This window comes from Acipenser ruthenus, chromosome 1 (assembly GCF_902713425.1).
Source record: "Acipenser ruthenus chromosome 1, fAciRut3.2 maternal haplotype, whole genome shotgun sequence".
In the NCBI taxonomy this organism is placed as follows: Eukaryota; Metazoa; Chordata; class Actinopteri; order Acipenseriformes; family Acipenseridae; genus Acipenser; species Acipenser ruthenus.
In genome coordinates this window covers 28,162,855-28,187,570 of record NC_081189.1, presented here as the reverse complement: position 1 = coordinate 28,187,570, position 24,716 = coordinate 28,162,855, and the positions used below count along the sequence as shown (strand labels likewise).

Sequence of the window (24,716 nt, the reverse complement as noted above, 5' to 3'; positions counted from 1 at the left end):
TACTCTACTAAAATGTTTCTAGAGTTTATTTATTTATTTTTTTACACAGCACTCCTTTCAATATTTCAGAACTAAACTGTTATAGAAAAGAAAAAGAAACCTACCTCTTTTCCATATGTGGCAAAATGATCTTGGACATCTGCATTGGAATAAATGTACATTTTCATACTTGATTTTTATTATTTCCCATATACTGCAGTTATTCTTGTGTCTTATTGTATTGGACAGTGTTCCACTTATTTTTGGATCACAAATTACTCAACTGTGTTTCTACAAAAGGTGCCCAGGCTGGCATACTGTGTGCTTCTTTTCAATGACCTGCATCCTGTTGTTATTTGTATCTTTCAGCTACAGCAAATCCAAAGCTTGTCATAAACCATTAAGGATGCTGTACTGTACTCTTGTGCATCCATTACATCAAGAGGATCCCAGCTGTGGAAAAGTAGGACTCACACACCATTTATTGCACTTAATTGCACTGTAATTTCACAATAACAAAACATTGTGGAGTATTTACAGTGTAATTGCTGTGTAATTATGTTAAAACATATGTATTACAAAAATAACTGAATAACTTTGTGTGTGTTTTAATGTGAAGTGTTATATTTTTAAATACCATAGAGCTTTCTGTTCGTTTAGAGTAACACATTTGTTTTGAGCCAGATTAATTTCTCCATTGAAACATCATGGAACCTGTCAATTGTAAAGATCCTAAATACGAATCTATAGTGCGGAAGCAGGATAAATGGACTACACTAAAGCTAAAAGTCAAAATGTATTTTTAAAGTCTCGTTTTATATTACTCCTTTATGGCTTCTGAGTAGTGTAATAAACAGTTGTTATTGCACAGTTATTACATACCATTACTAAAGACTTCATGTTGCAGTTGATGAGGTTTGTTATAGCCTACATTTTAAATAAAATAAAATAAAATACAATTAAAAGAAAATTATTTATATTCTGTATAATATTAGCTTAATTACTTGGGTAGCGCCACATTTGTTAGTAATTGGTTAAGATCCTACAGAAGCATGTAGCTGCCTAGAGCAAATAATAATAATAATAATAATAATATTATTATTAAAAAAATAATAATATTATAAAAAATCAGCACATATAACATTTTAACGAAATAATGATTATGTTAAAATGCGATAAAATTGTGCTTTAATGGAACAATTATTACGTTATAATAATTACCTTGTGAAAACGGAAACAAAGTCAGTGCCAGTATTTTGTCAGGCCCAAATCTCCACGTACTTGCTTGGGACACCCCATTCTTGATTTCTCAGGCTTCATAAATAACTTGCTACTTCTGCCGGAACACTGTTAGTTGTGTATGCTTCTAACTAAATCTTGTACAGTTAATGCAGATTCCATAGGGTTTCAGTTTACCATAGAAATCAAGATGCCATAGAAAATCAGGGCCTGAGTTGTGGTCGATTTATATACCTAAATTGAACACCTTGGGAGTCAATAATATCAAGCAACTGTCTAACGTCATTCTGGCTGACAACAAATCCTTGAATGCATTTTCCTTGAATGCAAATGCGTTAATCATCTGTATCCACGTAATTGTTATATAACATATTGTTATAAGAACATAAACGCAATAATGATTGTGTTCTAACGTGCTGATTTTATTTGTTGCTCTACATGGCAGCTATAAGCTTCAGCAGGATCCAGTATGTAATATATTTGAAACAAATGCTTTTACAAACCCACATGAATTGGCAGCTTCTTTATTCTGCAAACATTTTCTGTAAGATTTCTGTACAATTCATTATTTCCAGTTTTCTCTTTGTTTCAATACTAAACTTAATAAAGCAATACAAACACTACACTACACAGAAATGTGCATGAAAAAAAACATGGGACTTCCGAGACATCAGTTTGTAAATACATTATATAAAAAAAACCCTCACAGATCTCAGCCAAATTCAAATTTGAGAGTCCAGCACCAGTAAGAATGAGAACCACACATAATTACTGCAAACTCATTAAAAGGTATTATACATTTTAAACTGAAATTATATTTTAAGATATTTACTATTTAAGCTTGAAGGCGTTTACCATGTTAGTAAAACAAAATGAATAGGGCTCTTGTAACAGAAAAACGGATCTAACCGCGGTTCCCTGAAAGAGAAGATGACTGCCAAAACAAGTCTTCTGGGATATGCCTGCTTGTCAGGTATTTATTGAGCATTTTATATCAAAGCTGCCGATAGGCCCCTCCGTGGAGTGACGTCCTTGGTCCCGCCTCCCAAGGTAATAAATAGTCACTGGAGGCTGGCTGGGGTGGTTCAGTTGGAACTGTCTCCCTGAGCGCTGGTGCGCTGGGACCCAATGTCCAGCGCTTCCCCGTCCTTGCTGACGTCCCCGTGTGTTAGCTGCTGCAGAGGCCTGGAGGCAGTGCCTCAGGTCACCCCATGGCGCCGTTTGGAACAGTCCAGGTTACCGTAGTAACTGTCGGACACCATCACCTCCCCCTTCCCCGTGCCGAGGCATGGGAGGGGAGCATTGCAGCGACCTGTGGAGATGCCTCTCGCTCTCTCTGAGAGTGTTGCAGTATCTCCTCTACCACTGGTCCAAAAGTATGGCCAGGGGAGACAGGCGCATCCAGTAAGCGGACTTGTCCGCATCTGGGACCCTTGCCTGAGACAGCCACAGCTGTCTGCGCGCCACCACTAAGCCTGCCAGGACTTGCCCTTGAAAACCCGAAATCTGTAATAAAGTGCCAGAGACCGGGCATAGCTCTGAAGCTAGCGGCTTGGAAAGGGTTACAGAGCGCCGCATGCCATCCAGGTAGGCCATCAAGAGGCCTCCTTTGTTGGCAAGGCGCGTCACCTGCGCTTCAGCCATGTAAGCCTTTTTTAGGTGGGCTTCCGTGATCCTGCATTGGGGCGCCGCGGCACCGAGGCCACCGATGCGCAGGGCTTAAAAGCCCTGAAGGCGACAAAGCGCCGAGGCATGGTCCTTGAGGCACCGAGGGTGTCGAAGCACCGAGGTACCGAGGCTCTGGAGCAGCAAGGCACCAAGGGCGCCAATGCACAGGGCTGAAAAAGCCTTTGAGGCGTCGAAGCACAGAGGATGACGAAGCGCAGAGGATGCCAAAGCACTGAGGAACCACAGCTATGGAGTACCAAGGCACGAAGCCACCGATGTCGGGGAGCACTTGAACACCGAGCGCATCAAGGCTTTAGTGCGCTGAAGCTCTGAGGCACCGAGGACCCGAGGGTACCGCGGGCGACAAGGCCTAGAGCAGTATCCGATGTTGTCTGGATCGTGTGCAGTACACAACCGGTGCATTATTATTATTGGACCTACACACTGCTTTATGGGTGAGTGGTTTGAATGTGCGTAGGGTCTCCTCAACTAATGAAGGAAACACACGGTTGTTGTTGTTGTTTTTTTTATTTTATTAATTTTTTTATAAACTGCAAGGCAGTAGCACACACAGACACTCAACAGCAAGCTGGAGTGTAAGGGTATTTTTTTACTATAAGCAGTAATAAAGAACAATAGTAACTAACAACCTGTAGGGGCATTAGGCTGCGCAGAGCGAGTAGGTGTGCCGAGGTCTCCCAGAGTCCTCGAGTCAACAGTGGCACGCAGCAGAGCTGGGTCTCGCTGGAGAATCACATTCTCCTTTCTCTTATTTTTTACTTTCAAACAGCTGCAAAAAGCAGAGGAAAAGATAGAAAACACATGCAGCAAGCTGCAAGGTAGTAAAAGCAGTCATTCATGCACAAAAAAGTTTATGGTGAGGTGCTTACTACAAAGGAAAAAACAATTAAAACGAATTGTCTCTGATACAGCAGGTAGTAAGCTCACTAGTATTTAGTAGCAGTAGACGGTATAGCAGCACTCTCATGTAGATCCAAATGGTGAGGAACAATTCAAAAAAGGTGTAGTCTTCAGCTGACAAGTTTCTGATTCCGGGGAAGTGGAGAGCCAACTTCCAGCAAATAAATTGCAAGGGAACTGCAGAAAAACTTGAGAGAGAGCGCTCTTAAAAGAGTCAATCACACAACTGGAAAGAGGTTAGTTTATACTCACCCTACCTACCTGTTCGTGAAAGGCAAAAGAGACTGAAGTCTCTGTGCAGTGACTTTTTATTACCTGGGGAGGCAGGACCGAGGAAGTCACTCCATGGAGGGGCCTATCGGCAGCTTTGATGCCTGACAAGCAGGCATATCCCAAAACTATTGTTTTGGCAGTCATCTTCGAATTGAAAGGGAACCTATCCAGCTTTCTGGCTCTTAATGGTTTATGCATTAGTAAATAAACAGAAAGACTGGAAAATCTCTAAAATGCAACCTACCGTGTCAAGATTTTCCACATCAAGAAAACGACAAGGTATGGGGTTGAAAAGCATCCCAACGTTGTTGACTATGAACAAAAGGGGAAAAAAAAGATTTGTTCTAAATAAATTGATAAGAATAGTTAAATCTGAGTGTTTCGATTTGTGATACTACTACTACGACTACTGCCACTAATAAAAATAATAATAATAATAATAATAATAATAATAATAATAATAATAATAATAATAATAATAATTTGAAACTTTGTATGAATATAAATGTAAAATTAAATATTGGTCATATGGTCTCTGATACTATGACAACTGTGTTGTGTAATATCATATGTTTTTAAAAAAAAAATTATTGTGTAACAACATTATTATAGATCTAGTAGAAACGTTATAATTAACAAACCTGCTACATTTAACATTTTTTGGTGTTCAAAGTTATGTACAAAAGAATTGCATTTATTTTTTTATTAAAATACTGAAACTAGGTATATTCACTACAAAGCCTCCACTGCACATCAGCACTCTGAAATACGATATTAACGCATCTAGTGTGCAATGGATTGACGCACAACCTTTTCGGATGACAGATGCTAAATGACGGAACGGATCCAGTGTGCAATGGCCTTTTAAATGTTAAAATGTTTCAGCCTTGGTTTCTGGGTGATGTTCTTGATGAACTATCAATGATAACACTTAGGCAACTCAGTAGAATACATGAAGTGTCTGGCTTTCCAAATGTATTGGGGGCTATTGATTGCACCCACGCAGTACTGCCCACCCCAGGATACCACTCCATTCATGTACAAATGGTGTGATGCAAAACTGGCACAGCACACGACTCATACATCCTCAGACAGTCTGAGATACATGAAGATTACAAGTTTTATAAAATGGGACTATTATTTCGGGACAAACCCGGGGATTACAAATTTAGTAATACACGCTGCTGTATACTTAACATCATTTATTGTTTACTGTTTGTTTTTCCGTCAGGCACTGGACACAAAAATATCATTAAACAAACTTTGCACCTGGATTATAATTGTCTGTTCATTGATCACCTGCACCTGCACACTATCAACCACTTTGCCACAGGCGCTGATAGGAAACATGGACAATTTGCTAACATTGTTAATGCTTGTCATAGGTGATGCTGGTTATGGGATCAGACCCTGGCTGCTATACATCGTTGTCGGACCCCAGAACCCAGGCAGAGATTTGGTACAATACAGCAAACGTGTTAAAAAGTCGCTTCAGATGTTTAGATAGATCTGATGGTGTGGTACAGTATAGCCATGGGAAAGTGTGTACACTCATTGATGCATGCTGTATTCTATATAACAGCTGTCAAAAATGCACTACCAGGAGCATTTACCCCCACCCACAAAGCTACAAGTCATGTCATATGCAACAATTTTGTCTATGTTAATATATAGTCACCATGTACGTCTAATATTTAAGTAGGATATGCATAATAGCTTCCGATTATACAAAAGAAACCGTAAAGGTCCAATAAATGAATGTACACAGAGTGAGAGTTGAGGCGCAGTCATAAATACAAACAATCAAATGGCATCTAATGTTCAAAAAGTGACGTTTCACCAAACACCTCTTGAAATGTAAATAGTGAACTTTTAATTAACTGAACGAGTGCTGTGCTGACTATTTATTACAAAATAAATCAGAGGGAGATCAAGTTGAACAAATAAATAGTTATTTGATTTGCATAGAGAGTTAAACATAAATGTTCCATTAACAACTGACTGTGTCGCAGGACGCTGCTATTTGGGAAAAGACCCCCTGCTCTCCTACGGAGCGCATTTAATTTTCATTGAAATTAATGTTCTCGCTGATTCATCACCAAAAAGACTTTCATAATTCCCCACGACTTCTTTGGCTAATACATTTAGCTCCTGGTCTGTAAACTTTAGATTCCTCAATCTGTCCTCCTTGGTAGCTGTCATTGTGACAATTATAAATCACATATGAGAGATCAGCCAATCACAGAGCAGCATTTCCAACATTCCTATACCTCTTATCTTGTGTATAAATGTCACCCCGTGTACAGAATGCGTGGTATTTTAAAAAAATGCTATAAATGAAAACATAGCAAAGTGGAAAATCCTGTTATTAACTTCGACCTTTAATTTGGATAAGTAATTCCAACATATTACTTACCGATGTCACTGGCCATGAACATGCCACTCAGGCATCAGCATTACAGACCAAAAATCACCAAAGTGTCACTGATTGTCCTGTAAAAGAAGCTTTAAGCTGTACAGCTGAGGCTTTTACAAATTCAAAAAAAAAAAAAAAATCAGATGACATCTGGTACGGGAAGCATCCCCTCGGTGAACAATCTCTAAATCTAAGCTGCTCTCTCTCTACAAACAATATACACCAACCACTGTGTTTGTGACACTTGTTGCAGTTTTAAGTGATGCTGGAGTTGAGACAGGCACATTATTTCAGTTTCTGGACACAAGAGCGAACTCAGTCTCAAGCATTACGTGACAAACACGAATGAAATGCAAAAAAGGGAAATAAATTTCTTCACGCAAGTCTTCAGGAACAAGTCCCCCCTGCTGTGACAGCGATGCTAGTAATACCTTTCCTATACCAAATCAGAGCAACTGTTTCAACTCTTCAGTTACTAACAATGCTTCAGGACACTGACATGCTAATGGTGCAAGTTTTACAGGATGTACATTTGTTTTTAATAAATAGTTTTGTCACGTTTAACTAGTCTGAAAACAGCACAGATCGGCTGCTGTAGGTCAGTTACGGTCGATCCTGGACTAAACCATTTTTAGACGGGGAGAAGGGGGGTTGAATGTTATATTTAACAGAAATAAGTTATTTTTACTGTAAAGATATTTGTGTTTCTAATCGTTATGTGTGTGATTTATAATCAGTTAATACGTCGTGTGAAGGGTGTCTCTTATTGTATAAGAGACAACAGTTTGTGCTTCGCGGTCCTCTCACCCAAACTGTGCGAGACACAATAAGAGACATCCTTCCCTTAACTTATAACTCAGAACACTACTTACCTTTTCTTTTGAGCGCAGAGCACCCTTATTTACATTGTCATTATAAAGTAAGTTTGCCACAATAGTTGATGATGTGGTAAACTTACTTTCTAATCACAACCCTGTATATACTATAATAAAGTGTAGCCTTGTGTATAATTCTGTGTGCTGAATTACGAGCGATGTAACAACTTGCAAATGAATAATTTTGCTTGCTTTATTTGTGAATATAATTAGCATTTTGAACAGAGCTACCGCTGCTTCATTTTTCCACGCGGTGTGGCTTTCCCCTGTCACGCGGTAATTCTGGTCATTTACCGCCATTTAGTGTATGAGTGAGAATATCTAATAACCTATTGCTTATGAGGGTGATAAGGAAAAAGTGAACTTCAAGTCATACCTGATGACATTATCAATAGCATTTTCAGTAATATTTTCAATTGCAGTAAATTCGATACCACAAAAAAAAATATATAGTAATTGTATATAGAGGATACTGAATGATTGTTCGTGGTACAGAGTTTTTATTCACAGCAGGAGGATGTCACAGTAAATCATGAGCCCTAACGGGTGAGTAGTTTATGTAAGGACATCCTCCTAATAATACATTGTGTACATTTTTTATATTAAATCAATTAATTCAGGGGTTATTTTACCTGGCGGACTTTTACTTTCATTGTCAACAGACCGCTGTTGAAAAGTATTTTAATAAAAGGCACTTCTCTTACTAGAATTATAGTAGTTGTAACCTCTCTTTGAAAATGTAATTGATTGATTTCCTTTTACCAGATGTTTTGTTTTAACTTGGAATTCATCTTCCAGTGAAGCTATTGATACTGATGCTCGCACTGCTGAGTGAGGAAGGGTAACCACACTAAACACATACACTAACAGAATGTAGTTTAAAAAAAAGAACCTGCTGGCACAACTTTAGAATAGCTCAATTTTGGAATTCCCTTTTGTGCTAGGAAGGAAAATGTATGGAAACATTGAACAAATAATGACATTTAACCAACCTCAGAGATGAAAACTAGAATGCTCCGGATGGCCATGACTAAGTAAATAAATTTGGAACATTTTTGCAATACCATTCAAAAATCATACAAAGTAATTGTAAACATGGGTTCAATCCCAGGTGGGGGACACTGCTGCTGTACCCTTGAGCGAGGTACTTTACCTAGATTGCTCCAGTAAAAACCCAACTGTATAAATGGGTAATTGTATGTTATCATAAAATGACACCCACTGATGCATCATTTAGTGTCAAAATAAAAAAGGACAGGGACAAGTGCATTTTTTTTAGGAATAATAGCACTACTATCATAACATGTTACCTCTATTTTGGTTGTAAACATTGCCATTGAAACATACGTCTAAATGTTAAGGAACAAGGAATTTAGCAATGAAATGTTGACAATAGGAACACGTACCCAAAATACCCACATCAAGGCCCTTTAGGTTGTCTTCTATGTTTTCATAAATATCTTCTCTGGTAAAGTCTGATGCAATTACTTTCACACTTCTTCCTGTGTCGTCTTCTAAAGAAAGAAGTACATAATAACATTGCAGTGAAGCACAAAGGACGAGCAGACTTGTGTTTAATCCACCAGAACAAAAAGTTCCAAAAACATATTCTCTATCTTAAAATGTTGTAGCTAACAAAACAACTCCACGAGTCTTACCTGTTGTGCATTTCCATACAAGCTACAGTTTTGAAAAACACATGGTTTAGCAAATACAAGTTTTCTTTTTTAAATGACATCTGGTACTGTACTAGCTTAAAGAAATATCTCACATTTTCAAATTCAAATGTATTTATTTTACCAGGATAGAACCTTTGAGATATATATCAAATTCAACAGCGGTCCTGGCAAGAGCAGGTGGCAAAAATGGCAAGAGGAGAAATCATTCAAACCGCACAAAAACAGTTAACAAAAGCATAAAAACAGTAATACAAAATAAAGGCATACCAAAGTAAAACAATTCCAATTGACATGATCCTGGTCATAGTCAGAATTTACAGGATTTTACAGATTTAAACTTTGTCAGAAGTATGGGATGTGCTCATGTATAATGAATCAGTCTATTAAAGGTAATATCGTTTGGGCTACCAATCGAGAACGACCTTCTTGAGAGAAACACTACCTGCGTATAGAAAACGTTAGGTTATTATCAGAACCCTGGTTCCCTAAAATAGGAATATTACCATTACAAAATGGATGTTTCCCTTTGATACCCAAACTGAAAAACTCTATACCAAAGATTCTCGCTAGAGCAGGGTGGCTCTGCTGAGGCTCCACCCCGCAACCATGAACAGCAGTGACCCCTACAATCGTCGCCATTTTCTTCAAGATTACAACCATGAACGCCGCGACCCCCGAAGTTAATGGTTAATATTCCTATTTCAGGGAACCAGGGTTATGATAATAACCCAACGTTCCCTTTCAAGTAGGGAATATTAACCATTACAAAATAGATGAGAATACTCAAGCTGTCACAAGGACATGGCATACAACCCAATTTACAAGCTAGTAACCGCTTGTGTGACAGGAATGTTCAACATAACATTAAAATGGACTCGCCTCTAATGTTGTGACGTGAGGGTGGAATGGGAAGCCGCCCTCAGTAGTCTTGTGCCAAAACCAGGATTCTGCTGGTCCACGACATTCAGCCGATAGAACCTGGCAAACACATGGGAGGAAGCCCACATATGTCACTGCATATGTCCTGGATGGAAGCACTGTGGAAGTCACCTGACCCCTGGTGAGCTTCTCAGGCGGGGCAGATTGGCCAGTTCATACGCAGTCTGTACTGTGCCTGTTGACCATTTGGACACACACTGCTTAGACAGAGCCTGTCCCTGGGACTTAGCCCTGTAGCAAACAAACAGCTGCTCTGACTGCCTCCAGCTTTTAGTCCTCTCCACATATTATGCTAACGCCCGCACTGAGCAAAGCATATGGAGCTGACGCTTCTTGTCAGATTGGAAAGGAGGGGGATGAAAAGTCTCCAATTCCACCGACTGATTAATGTGGAAAGCCGAGATGGTCTTTGGCAGGAAAGCTGGGTTAGTACGAAGGGTGAGAAAATTAGACAAGCTTTCGAGATTGAAAATGCTTGAATTTCACTCACCCGCTTAGCAGAAGTGATGGCAAGCAAGAAAGCTGTCTTGAAAGATAGGAATTTGAGCTCAGCTGAATGCATGGGCTCAAATGGAGGTTTTGTTAGTGCATTAAGCACTACATTTAACCTCCAGCAAGGAACTTAATCCTTCACCGGTGGCCTAAGCCGCTGGGTGCCTTTCAAAAATTGCCCCGCCAGGAAATGAGCTCCTGGGGAGACTGAATTGATTTTTACATGGCATACCGAAATGGCTGCCAAATAGACCTTTAGAGTAGAAGGAGATTTCCCTTCATCAAAAAGGTCTTATAAAAATTGCAGTATAACTGTCATAGGGCATGTTGTGGGTTCAAACCCATGAGACAAGCACCACGTCTGGAACACGCCCCACCCATATTGGGAACGGGTGGAGGCTCCCTGGCATTTTGCAGGGTGTCAGTAACCCTGTTCGATAACAGCTCAAATAGACAGCTCAAATGTAGCCATTCAGGGGCCAAACCCAGAGCTGCAGGCTCGATGGGTTGGAGTGCCACATATTGCCCTGCGCCTGACTGAGCAGGTTGCCTCGCATCGGCAGTTCCCACGGTTGGCCGTTCAGCAGCTGCATCAGGGAGGAGAACCAGAATCTCCTGGGCCAGTAAGGGGCTATTAGGAGCACCCTGGCCCGTTCCTGTCTGATCTTCTCCAGACACAGCAGGAGCAGTACAAGTGGTTGAAACGCGTACAGCAGACATGCTGGCCACTGGTGTGCCACTGCCTCTATCCCCAGAGGTCCCCCTTCTCCCTTTATGGAGAACCACAGGGGGGCAGTGTGTTGACTCTTGACAGGCAAATAAGTCAACTTCTGCCCTCTCGAATCTCTCCCAAATGAGGCTCACAACCTCGGGATGGAGTCTCCACTCTGTGTTGCTGGGGATCCCCCTCAAGAGGAGGTCCACAGCCCAGTTGATCACCCCTGGCAGGTGAACTGCCTGGAGTGAGAGGAGGTTCGCTTTTGCCCACAGCAGAAGTTTGTGGGCCACACGTTGGAGACTGGGTGACTGCAAACCAAACTGATGGTTTATGTAGGACACCACAGTCGTGTTGACCGTGCAGACGAGCACGTGTCTCCCCCAAACCTGCTCCAAAAATTCCTGCAAGGACAGATACACTGCCTACAGTATAGTATAGCCTCCATGCATTTCATAAAAATGTGTGGGGCTAGAGAGAAACTGAAAGGTAAGACACAGAACTGGTACACTGTTCCCTGAAAGGCGAACTTCAGATATTTCCTGCGCGCTGGTTTTACTGGGATGTGAAAATTGGTGTCCTTCAGGTCCACTGTGGTGAACCAGTTGTCTAGTCTGATGGACTGCAACAGCCGTTGCGAAATCAGCATCTTGAACCGTCTCCGACTCAGATACAGGTTCACCTGCCTAACATAGAGGATCAGTCTGAGGCCGACATCCCGTTTTGGCACTAGAAAATACCTGGAGTAGAACTCCCCATTCTTGCTGCGGGGGTCTACTATGCAAATGGCCCGCTTTTGCAGCAAAGCTGCTACCTCCTGAGCCTCCTGGGCGGCAGCTTTCAGGTCTGTGACAGTTGTTATTGTCGTGCCCCGGAAAGGAGGAGGGTCATGTTGGAACTGGAACGAGTAACCAGTTTGCACAGTGTTGAGCACCTAGGGGTCTGTGGTGCACTGTTTCCAGTAGTCTAAGTGGCTTCTGGAGAAAAAACCCTGGGCCTGTGGCAGCAATATCCTAGGGCTACTGCTTCACCTGAGGCACAGCCTGTGTCTGTTGTCGAGGCACAGGGCGCTTAAAAACATGCCTGCCCCCGCGGAAAGCGGTAGCAGGCTGTCTCCGGATGGGGCCGCCCAAAGAAGCAGCAGCCTGTGGCACTGGCTTCTTCTGCAGTAGTGGCCTAGGGTGCCATTGTGCTGCAGGCTTGTGTGGTGGGGGTGGGCGCTTTGGGAGAAGGCGCACCAACTCCCTGGTGGACTCCCTTGCACGCTACGACTACTATAGCATTTTGTCTACTGCCGGACCAAATGTGTGGCTTGAGTTGACAGGAGCATCCAGCAAGGCTGTTTTATCCCTGTCCAGCACTCGTGCCTGGGAGAGCCAAAGCTGTCTGCGTGCAGCCACCAATGCTGCCAGGTTCCTGCCTATAGCTTGTCCACTAAGCTTGGACAGCCTGAGCAGGTTCCTTGAGATCAAGCGCAACTCGTCTAACTGGAGAGATGAGGGCTTGCAGGTGTCAGCAATGGACCCGATAAGGTGAGCCTGGTAAGCTACAAGGATGATGTTGTAGATTCCCAACCTAGCAGAGAAGCACAAGCTGTATATGCTTTCTTGAGAATAACCTCAGTCACTCTGCATTGCTTGTTTGGACATGCTGCGTCCTTGGAAAGCAAGGACAAGTTAGCAGGCTGAACAAGTGAAGCAATGGGGGTCTCTACTAGTGGAAAGTGGGTAAGACCCAGGTTGTCAGCACCAGAAACCCTGTACAGTGCATCCATTGAACAGGAAACCGCCACAGCCGTGGCTGGATGTTCCCAGGTGGACTGTAACTTGTAAAGGAAGTCTGGGTGGACCGGAGGGACAGCAGGGGTAACTGTCAGCTGCTCATCATAAATAGAGTGCCTTTTAGTCTGTACTGCAGGCCAGGACACCTGTAACACTGCAGTCGCTCGCTGCTTGTCCGAAAGCGAGAGCTGTGCCACTGGCATGTCAGACTCTGCATCATCCGATGGGAGGACCAGCTGATCATCCACCTCCTCTGAGGCAGCGATGGAGAGCATGTCATCTATCTCATCAGTCACTGTCTGCAAGGGTGCAGACGGAGCGGTCGGTGACACTACTGGCAGTGACGGTGGAGCTGAGCACTCTCTTAACAATTCCGCAAGGATTGCTTGCTGGCCCAAAACCGCCCCCCTGCCTGCCAAACGTGATCGGTGGGCTTTCTTCCTCCTCCGCTTTGGAGGGGGAAGGTGAGGGGGAACTGTAGGAAGATGGCGAGGAAGGGCTATTCCTAGCTTGACTCCTACCCTCTCTCTGGTCAGGACCACGAGAAGGTGGCCAGCTTCACTGGTGGAGCGCGGCAATTCCGAGCGCTGCGCAGGCGTGAGGGATTGTTCCCTAGAGTGACGTGCTACTCGGTTCTCGAGAGTACGTTTCTTTTGCGCATGTTCAGATCCGAGGCACACAATGCACTCCATGTGGCCGTCCTGTGCAGGCATCTTGGCCTTGCAAGAGGTACATGCATGGAACCCAGACATGTTAACAATGCTGTGCAATAGTGTGCAATACACTAAAAAGTGGATTGATTTTTTTTTTTTGGTACCTGCACACTGCACTTGGTGCACTAGGCACTCGGTACCTACACTCGGTGCCTATATGTCACTTGGTACTGACGCTCAGTTCCTACACGTGTACTCAGCACCAACACAGTACTCTCTTATCAGACTGCAAAACAGTACTGTATCGATTGTGAACGAATCGCTATCAATGCCAAAAAGGTGTTATTTTAAGCGAAGTTCCTGTTCCTTTAGGCAGAGCATTTACAATGGGAAAAATCTGTTTCACCACAAGGCTGTGCTCTTAGCCAAAGTGTTCTCTTAGGAGGTGTTCCTATACGCGGAGACTACTGTACTATCAATAGTCACCCTTTGAGTCTGATCTTGTAAGTAATTTTTAAACCAAGAGAATCAAAGCCAATATTCTGTAGTTTAATAATCATGATTTCATGGTTAACAGTTTCAAAAGCTTTTTTTAGATCAATAAAAGATAGCTGCAGTATAACCATGCAGACAATATATCATTTAGTACACTGGTAATGGCAGTAACCGTGTCATGCATGGGTCTAAAACCAGACTGCTGCAGTATCAAGTGTTTATTTTCTTTTTTTTTTTAATTTAGTAGTCGCCAATTAGTTTTTTGTTATTTTCTCCCCAATTTAGTAGCGTCCAATTATTTTGTTTTTTAGCTCATCTCACCGCTACCACCGCTGCACTGACTTGGGAGGGGTGCCGACCTAACACTCCCTCCCGGAGAAAACCCACACGAACACGGGGAGAACATGCAAACTCCACACAGACAGTACCCTAGGCCGGATTCGAAACCTAGGACCCTGGCGCTGTGAGGCAGCAGCGCTAACCACTACACCACCGTGCCGCCCGCATTTGTTTCTTTAAAACCTTTACTGTTTATAAAAAAAGTAGCGTTGTCTTAGAAGTTAATGGGCCATATTGACAACACTTTTAAAAGGAATGTTTAAGGACCATTTTCAAACTGTTCTTTGAAAATAGAAAAAAAAAAACTCTCTAAAATAGCTGAAAAGGGTTTGTGAACTGCAAGCATTAATTCGTTGTTTTGAAAAACAGTAATTTGACCAAGAGTGGAAGAACTACTTGTCAGTCAATGTATTGTTAGCTTCTGCAATTCTGGGAAAAAGGTGAGACGTTGAGAAAGGAATGTTTTACATGTTGTGGCAGGCCAGATAACACCTATCTGTGACGCTATCCTGCCATGCATGTAAATAAAATACAGTTTTGTAGGGCTTTTAAACACTGACAGCATTAGTCTTATTGACAACACAATGGGTTTAGCTTGCCTGCTCAAAACAATTGTCAGGTATATCACTTACCAATTTCCTTGGCAACCTTATTGAGCTTCTCAAGAGTTCTACTGATGAGAACAATATTCATTCCACGCTTTGCAAGCTGCCAAGAGAAAACAAGTGAATTATAAGACACATAATGCCAATTTACATTATTTTAATATTTTCTTGGCAGTGTAATAATCCTAAATAAACTAAAAACAGTATATGGCAGTCATAACAACATTTGCTTTTACAATAGCTTGTATAAGTTTAACTAGAGACCTGCCATAGTGGTTGGTACAAACTAAAGTGCCTCTGGTTTAGTAAAGTGAATAGGATTGTCAAGCCAAACATTCCAAAGCACTGGCTGCTTACAGCAATAGTTTTAAAATAGCCATTAGATCAGTCTTTTCCACTCTTCCGAGCTAGCATTTGTGTTGAAAACATTCCACATATTTTCTCCAAATTTAATGCCTGCATTGGGAGAGTTAGAATACCATGGGTAACAAAAAGTAGGAATTTGGGCAGCTTGCCCTTTTGCTACTAAACATTAGTTTAGTAGCAAAAGTAAATAAAGATATCTCTGAAATCTGCAGTCCAACAGCTTATATCCGCCCCAGCTCTTCCTTTTAAGTAAATAAACATTAGCTGCCAACTGAGACCCTGTGACAGAGAGAGAAAGAATCTGAGCTGCAAATCTCCCTCCCGACCAGAAAGGGCGTCGTGTAAGGTGAGTAGTACGTTTTCCCATAAATGACTCGACGGTAGATGGCAACCGGAAGTCGGTCATGTTGGGGAGAGCGCGTAGCTGCGAGATTACAAAACTCAACTGTGGTCAGCTGCGGGGCATCCAGCGATTGAATAGACCGTGGCGCCGGGCTGATCACATGGAGGAGTTTGGTAGTACAGAGGAGACACAGTTACGTGAGTACTGCCCTTTATGCTAAATGTTACTAAATGTCTGGAGTGCTGTTTGTTTTTGTTGTTGTGTATTGCAGAGGAGGATTAAGAGACGGGAGCTGCCGCCACGGAGCCAGCACTAATGCCCTGAGCATTACCCTCGCTGCACTGCCTAGACACACAACACATCCCCGGGTTTTGGAAGTATAAGTACTGTTTGCACTTCATTTCACCCATATGACTCACATCCTGACAGACCCATGGAGATCTTCACAGTTACACTTCCTCCCAGCGCACCCAACACAAGCACACTACAAATACAATTTGAAATATTTGCAGTGTTTCTGAGTATTTGTAATTCCTACTGGGCTAGTAGATGTGAATGGAATAGACACCTTGCATTTTGATGAATTAAATATCGTTTGATATTCATTAAACTGTTCGAGACAGTTGTTTTCTTTATTTAACTAAGAAATAGTTTATTGAATTTTTTTCTCAGCTAAAAGTTATTTAAATTGTAAAACAGAGAGATCAAAAAGAAAACAGGGTTGTATGAGTGTTGTAATATTATCAATAGGTTGTAAAGTGCTTTTGTTTGTATATGATCTCTCTCTCTCTCTCTCTCTCTCTCTCTCTCTCTCTCTCTCTCTCTCTCTCTCTCTCTCTCTCTCTCTCTCTCTCTCTCTCTCTCTCTCACTAGTTACTCCCTAACAAGTAACTAGTGTTACTTGTGCAAATTTACTAATTAACCAATTAAGTCTCTGTGACAGAAATACAATGATTCTTGGCACTAAACAACGAGAACAGACTTCTCTGGATGGGCTGGTCTGACAGTTCTTTCCCAGGGTTCAAGGGAAGTCGGCCAGCCTGGAAGGGGGTGAGACTGTTGCAATAACACATTGATCCGGAAGGGAAACGACGTGGCAGCCACAGATTGGAGAGGCGGTTGCACTCGTTTACCAAGGGGTCATGTGTGATGGCATAAAAGGGGACGGAGAATCGCAATGTGTTCCTTCGTTTGGTTTGACTCTTAACCTCAGGTCCAATTTATTTTCACACACACAGTATAATGCGATCCAAGTCATTATGTTATTACTATAACTTCTCAAAAAGCTCTGCAAATGTCTGTGATATTCTGTGAGCGCTGGATGCAGAAGCAGCTATCTTGTTTGTTTATGTCCGTGTTATCTCTGTGGTGCCGGGGCTATGTGCATTGCTCAGATCCGCCGTTTTTTTCTTTTTCCAGCTTCTCTCGGCTCCTATCAGTCTCACTCGGCCATTGAATGGTTTTCTCTGCTTTATCTGGAGAAAAAAACACTAGAGACCTGTGTTTTACATCTTTTTGATAGGACCGCAAAGGGTTAAAACTATAAGGACCTGTGAGAGATCCCGTGAGAAAAGTACCATGAGTGTTTTGTTTTGTTTGTCTATAATTGTTTGTTTGTTATTAATAGACGGCTAACACGTTCCGGAGCTGTCGCCAAGGGCCAGCACAAAACCCTGAACAGCACTTCAGTTTTGTCACAAATAAACATGTATCACCCACCATGAGCACTACAGCACGCACCCAGGACTGGTGTCCGTGTTTGTACATTGTGAGAAGGATATGTGTGTTTATTATTTGGGACTGTAACCCGTTTATTTACTTCAAGTGCATTACACATTGTTGTGTATTGCCTGGAGTTATTGTTTGGTCACCAGACCGGGATTATAATCAATAAAACCTGTTTCTAACTGGACTACAATTCTTTGTTTATTCTTTGCGCACTGCATCACTCCTGCACCTGTACACAATCAGCCACTTTGCCACAGTCTCCTAAAGACCTAATCCCTGTGATTTTACCATGGAACTTTAACCATCTCACTCCAGGACTTCTGCACCAGGCCTCTGGACTTAAGACAATTAAGCCCCAAAAGCTTGTTGACAGAGACACAGGGAACAGCAACAGGAACTAGCACTACACATACGAATAGTACTGATATGGATCAAGTCGGGGGACAGGGTCCTTAACCCTATCACATACCTCTTCATGTTAATGTCTGCTTTGAAAAAAAAAACATTATTTGATATATTTGTCACATTACCTCAAAGGCATATGCTCTACCGATTCCATCTGTTCCTCCAGTGATAACTGAAAAAGAAACATACATAGTTTTAAGTAACAATAGACCAGAGGGAGATTGCTTGGGATGAACTGAATTAAAATAAGTCATATTAATATACAAATTATTATTTATTTCTTTATTATTTATTTCTTAGCAGACGCCCTTATCCAGGGCGACTTACAATCGTAAGCAAAAACATTTCAAGCGTTACAATACAAGTAATACAATAAGAGCAAGAAATACAATAACTTTTGTTCAAGTAAAGTACAAGTTTGACAAACCACAATTCAATAATACAGCAGGTAATAGTGATAGTTACATCAGGATATGATTAAATAGTGATAGTTACATCAGGATGTGATTAAATACAAAGTACTACAGGTTAAAAACTTGGCAGATTACAGTATTCTGAAGTACAGGATTAAATGCAGTAAAATAGGGGCTGATAAGAGCAAAATAAAGCACATTTACATGAAGGGTGATAGTGTCCCAGGATACAAACAGAGGAGTTCTACAGGTGCTCTTTGAAGAGGTGAGTCTTAAGGAGGCGCCGGAATGTGGTCAGGGACTGGGCAGTCCTGACATCTGTAGGAAGGTCATTCCACCACTGCGGAGCAAAGGCTAGTCTTCTAGTGCAGGCGGAGCGGAGAGGTCGAGTGGGGGTGTAGGGAGAGATGAGGGTCTGGAGGTAGCTGGGTGCAGACTGGTCAAGGCATCTGTAGGCTAGTACAAGAGTCTTGAACTGGATGCGAGCGGTGATCGGGAGCCAGTGGAGCGAGCGGAGTAGTGGAGTAGCGTGGGCGAAGCGAGGCAGAGAGAACACTAGGCGGGCAGCAGAGTTCTGGATGAGCTGGAGCGGACGGGTGGCGGACGCAGGGAGGCCAGCCAGGAGGGAGTTGCAGTAGTCTAGGCGGGAGAGTACCAGGGCCTGGACCAGGAGCTGGGTAGCATAGTTGGTGGGGAAGGGTCGGATTCTTCGGATGTTGCTCAGGAAGAATCGGCAAGTGCGTGCCAGAGTGGAGATGTGCTGGGAATAAGAGAGGCAGGGGTCCAGGGTGACTCCAAGGTTCTTAGCTGAGGAAGAGGGAGAGAGTGTGGTAGATTCCAGAGGAACAGAGATGGAGAGATCAGAGGAGGGGGAGGAGGAGGGAAAGAAAAGGAGGTCAGATTTAGAGAGGTTGAGTTTGAGGTGATGCGAGTGCATCCAGGAGGAAATAGCAGACAGACAGGTAGAGATACGGGAGGAGATGGTGGAGTCAGAGGTGGGGAAGGAGAGGAAAATCTGAGCATCATCAGCATAGAAATGGTATGAGAAACCATAGGATGCGATGAGGGGGCCCAGGGAGCGGGTGTAGAGAGAGAACAGGAGAGGACCCAAGACTGACCCTTGGGGGACTCCAGTTAAGAGAGGGTGAGGTGTGGAGGTTGCTCCACGCCAGGTTACCTGGTAAGTGCGGTTGGAGAGGTAGGAGGAGAACCAGGCCAGAGCAGTGCCAGAGATCCCCAGGTCAGCAAGAGATGATAGTAGAATAGAGTGATCAACAGTGTTGATCTGCTAATATAGTTACAGTGGGATCTATTCATCAATGACCCAAAATGTCTTAAGGGGTGTTCTGCACCTGTTTTACAAATGTTTGTGATATATTAAACCCTTTCCTTTTTCTCCAACTATGGTAGCCTGTCCTTTAGGAAGACATACTGAAGATTAAAAACTGAGGAATTGCTTAAAAAAACAAACAAACAAAAAAAACATTTTTTCTAGATTGCATATTATTAACTCTGTCAATTGATAGTTTGAAGTGATTCGTCATTTTTTTAGTAATGTTTAAGGGAACTTTTCTCTGTCAGATTTTGACATGAGTTTTGGTCTCACCTAAACTTTTACCTGAAAAAAATGTGTTTGGATTTGCTCCATTGTAACCCAGGTGATCAGAAAATCTACAGTGGTAGCCACTGGTATTGCATCCTTCATTTTGAAATGCCCGAGTATAATGCTGCCCTATCAACATGCTATTATTGAATGGTTTATTTTAAAGATATGTGAATAAAGAAGCCAGCAACAATAATTAGCTACTTCAAAAAATATGCATGCAGTAGTCCAAGCATTTGCTACATTTATAAGGCAATAGTATCTTTTTAAATATATTTTCAAAGTAGGCTATTCGAAACCTAAACTTTCATAGCTGAGCAACACACTTCACCTAAACAGACATTTGGTTGCCTGTAAGCTATATAGCTAAATAAGCTAAGTATACAAATACCAAACCCTCTTGGCTTTAAGACTGTTTGTCTTTTTTTCATTTTTGGTCAGTTTTTCTGAGAAAATGTCATTTTAAAGACTTAACTGATACAAATTGATTAATTGATTAATGAGAAATGGCTTTTTGAATCTCGATTTTGGGAAAGAAAATAAAATTAAAATAAAAATGATAAATCACTTCAAGAAAAAGTATTTAAAAAATATCGGTTCTGAAATAAAAATTAACACAGAAAGTCAAAACCAACACATTTTAGAGCCCAGCATAACCAAATAGAGAGTTATAATCTATAGGGTCCATTTTGATGACAGGGCAAACCCGTAATGTTAGGGCAAAACACGTTTACCTGATTTTGATGAAAAAAACCGAGATCAAACTGGCCTGTAATGCGATTTTGGGGACATGCTTTGGTCCGTCCTGTTACGTCTGTGTTAGTGCCAGTAGTTGGCATAACTTGTTAGCTTAAAACTATTTTTGATGATGGCGCTGAGACAGACGACTGCATTTAAAACTAACCAGGTGTGAGGGTCTGGAGGCTGGACACAGAATATTTTTCTAACATTTAGCTTCCAATTTTTAATAAGGCATGAAATATAATTAAATTAAAAAAAAAAAAGATAATGATACACTTTTATTAGTCACTCCAAGGTCGCTAAATTGAAATCATGGAGGTGGTTATTGTCTTTAGTCTACTGGATATTAAGCTGTCACCTTTATAAGTGTGCGTCATTGTTTCCCATAATTTGATAGGTGCAAAGATGTTAGGCGACTACAGCTACGTTTTGTATGCTTTGATTTGTAAACTTTCTGCTTTAGTTGTATCAGTTGCATCTTCTCGTTGTGTGACTGTTGGACTCTTGCTTCCTGATTTTATAATAATTTATTTTTTTAAATGTGCTCTTTTTCAGATAATTGCAGCATTTGTCTCTCGAATGCAGGAAGAGCTCGCTGACGTACAGCACGCCCCATGCGTTTTGGATCATCCTCCACCCACCTCACCTCTGGATTATCTGCCCTACCCCTCTCTGCCCCCTGGCCACCTCATTTACCCCATCCTCCTCAGCTCCAAAGCCTAATGGTCCCTATTCTGGAACTAAAAACTGGATTGCTTGCTCAAGAGAAGTATCACTATCAACATGTGATACATTTGTAATCTGGTCACTGTTTGACTGTGACCGTACTGCACTATTTTGTGTATTATGGACCTGTATAATTATTTTGTTTTCAATAAAGACTTCATTGGTATTATGCCTGTGAAATACAGATGATAACGCTGTCTCAGTGGATGAGCAGCAGACAGAAGGAAGATTTCCACCAGGAACACGAGGGAATTGCGCTCCACAGCCTCGCCTCCTCCACGCTGCTGAATCGCCTACAGCAAGGGTATTCAATTACATTCACTGGAGGGCCAGATAAGGCAATGTCCAAATCTTGGGGGGCCACAGGGTGTTTATGATGTGCGTATTGGAGGGGGGGTTAACCACTTACAATGATACAATTTCTGATTGCCATTTAATATACAAATACAAAGCAAATATACAGTGCCTTGCATAAATATTCACCCCCCTTGGACTTTTCCACATTTTGTAGTGTTACAACCTGGAATTAAAATGGATTTAATTGGGATTTTTACCATTTGATTTACACAACATACTTAACACTTTGAAGGTGCAAAATATTTTTTATTGTGACACAAAAGTTAATAAAACAAAAAAAGACATTTGTTGGTTGCATAAGTATTCACCCCCCTGAGTCAATACTTGGTAGAAGCACCTTTGGCAGCAATTACAGCTGTGAGTCTTTTTGGGTAAGTTTCTACCAGCTTTGCACATCTGGATCCTGCAATTTTTGCCCATTCTTCATAGCAAAATTGCTCAAGCTCTGTCAAGTTGGATGGGGACCGTTGGTGAACAGCAATTTTCAAGTCTTGCCACAGATTCTCAATCGGATTAAGGTCTCGGCTTTGACTGGGACATTCTAAGACATTCAGGTTCTTGTTTTTAAACCACTCCAGTGTAACTTTGGCTGTGTGTTTAGGGTCATTGTCGTGCTGGAAGGTGAACCTCCGCCCCAGTCCCAGGTCTCTTGCAGACTGAAACAGGTTTTCCTCTACAAGTTCCCTGTATTTGGCTACATTCATCTTGCCCTCAATCCTGACCAGTTTCCCAGTCCCTGCCGATGAAAAGCATCCCCATAACATGATGCTGCCACCACCATGCTTCACTGTGGGGATGGTGTTCTCAGGGTGATGGGCAGTGTTGGCTTTGCGCCACACATAGCGTTTTGCGCTAAGGCCAAAAATTTCAATTTTGGTCTCATCAGACCAGAGAACCTTTTCCCACATGTTTGCTGTGTCTCCCACATGCCTTTTGGCAAAATCCAAACGGGATTTGATATGGGGTTTTTTTTCAGCAATGGCTTTCTTCTCGCCACTCTTCCATAAAGCCCAGCTTTGTGGAGCATCCGATTTATAGTTGTCCCATGGATGGTTTCTCCCATCTCAGTTGTGGATCTCTCCTGCTCCTTCAGAGTTACCATTGGCCTCTTGGTTGCTTTTCTGACTAATGCCCTCCTTACCTGGTCACTGAGTTTTGGTGGACAGCCTTCTCTAGGCAGAGTCGCGGTTGTGCCATATTCTTTCCATTTTTTAATAATGGATTTAACGGTGCTCCTGGGGATGTTCAAAGTTTGGGATCTTTTTTTATAACCAAACCCTGATTGGTGCTTCTCCAGAACTTTATCCCAGACTTGTTTTGATGGCTCCTTGGTCCTCATGATGCTGTTTGTTTAGATATGCTCTCTAACAAACTCTGGGGCCTTCCATAAACAGGTGTATTTAATCTGAGATCATGTGACACTTTAATTGCACACAGGTGGACTCCATTCAACTAATTATGTGACTTCTGAAGGCAATTGGTTGCACCAGAGCTTATTTAAGGGTGTCATGGCAAAGGGGGTGAATACTTATGCAATCAAGACTTTTCAGTATTTTATTTGTAAATAATTTTGAAAAATATGTAGATTTCTTTCCCCACTTCGACATTATGGACTATTTTGTGTAGATCAGTGACAAAAAATCCTAATTAAATCCATTTTAATTCCAGGTTGTAACGCTACAAAATGTGGAAAAGTCCAAGGGGGGTGAATACTTATGCAAGGCACTGTAAGTATAATCTTTTAAATTAAAATGGATTAAAATGGGCATCTAATTTCCTTTCTTTTATCTAAAACTGACACCGTCTTTGTTTTCTAAAAATGAATGCACAACAAGCATGCAAGTTAAGTAATGAAAGCACAGAAATCAGTAGTGGTGGCATGGCAAATTTGAGGGGGGCTACACCCCACTGTGTGGGCATGCATAAATCCATTCAAATAATTTTCAATAACAGAAGTGGACCAGCGTGAACAGCAAGCATTTAAACAAACTTTAAGGAAAGTTATAAGAGAGGAGTAATTATTTGAAGAAGTTAAATAATAATAATAGGGAACTGTAAAAAAAATTATGGTTATGGAGTGTACTGACACGAATGGGATTGAATGTACATAAGAGTGTGTGACTAAAGTTTAATGATTGAGGGCAGCTTACATACAGAGTTAGTTGTAAACAAGGAAGGAGAAGGGTTATTACCAGATAAAGTTCAGTGAACATTTATTTGTTCCTGTATTATGGTGTCTTGACAATAAATATCTCTTGTTAGGGGACGTGAATACCCTGTAGATAACGGTGACCTTTCAACCATGCGCATCTGCAACTAGCATTTGTAATGAAGGACAACTGACCAGGGCTGCCAACTACTTTTACAAAAACCTGCCCACTTCTTTATGAAAAAAACTTAAAACAATAAAACAAAAAAGCATGGCCCCAGGACTGAATTTATCACTGCTGTGCACTAAGTTCTGTGCAGCTGGATGTCTTTGCGATCGGTGTAGTTTGTATCATTTACAGTGTCTTTGACGATCTCAGACAAGCAATCCACAGTGGAAATGGCGGTGTGATTTGCCACTAGAAACGCTAGTTTCAATTCTGCCCTTCTCTTTTTCTCGTTAACCTCCAACACGGGTGCTACTTGGAAGCAGTTTATTTTATTCAAGGCAGAATTCTGACAGACTTGTCGACATTATTAGGTCGATATAATCAATAACACTTGCAGATTATAAAGAATATAACAATATAAACTTAAGTAATATAAACTGAATTTCCATCAGAGTACATCCTGCTCATCTGCACTCTAGTGTATGATTCCCTGTGTTTGCAACACTACTGTAAAATATAGAGACACCTTCTGAAGACAACAAAACTACTACTTCTGAGTTATTATTATTATTATTATTATTATTAGTGGGGCTTGCGAAGCAAGAGTCCCCGCTTTAAATCTTCGACATACTTCTTCTTCTTCTTAT

The 24,716-nt window shown here is 41.6% G+C and overlaps 1 protein-coding gene across 2 annotated transcripts in view; it reads right to left on the bottom strand.

Annotated features, from left to right (window-relative positions):
* The window catches only part of LOC117968139 (17-beta-hydroxysteroid dehydrogenase type 3-like), a 31,314-nt gene that overhangs the window by 4,756 nt on the left and 1,842 nt on the right, over positions 1 to 24,716 (bottom strand). Inside the window, exons 2-7 of one of the 2 annotated variants that reach the window (XM_059035034.1) lie at positions 18,037 to 18,083; positions 15,097 to 15,172; positions 8,778 to 8,885; positions 4,325 to 4,392; positions 862 to 906; positions 105 to 139 (exon numbers count right to left, since the gene is read on the bottom strand). In XM_059035034.1, the coding sequence (XP_058891017.1) occupies positions 105 to 139; positions 862 to 906; positions 4,325 to 4,392; positions 8,778 to 8,885; positions 15,097 to 15,172; positions 18,037 to 18,083 (379 nt within the window). The remainder of the gene's footprint in view (positions 1 to 104; positions 140 to 861; positions 907 to 4,324; positions 4,393 to 8,777; positions 8,886 to 15,096; positions 15,173 to 18,036; positions 18,084 to 24,716) is intronic. The other variant, XM_059035039.1, reaches the window with a different exon arrangement.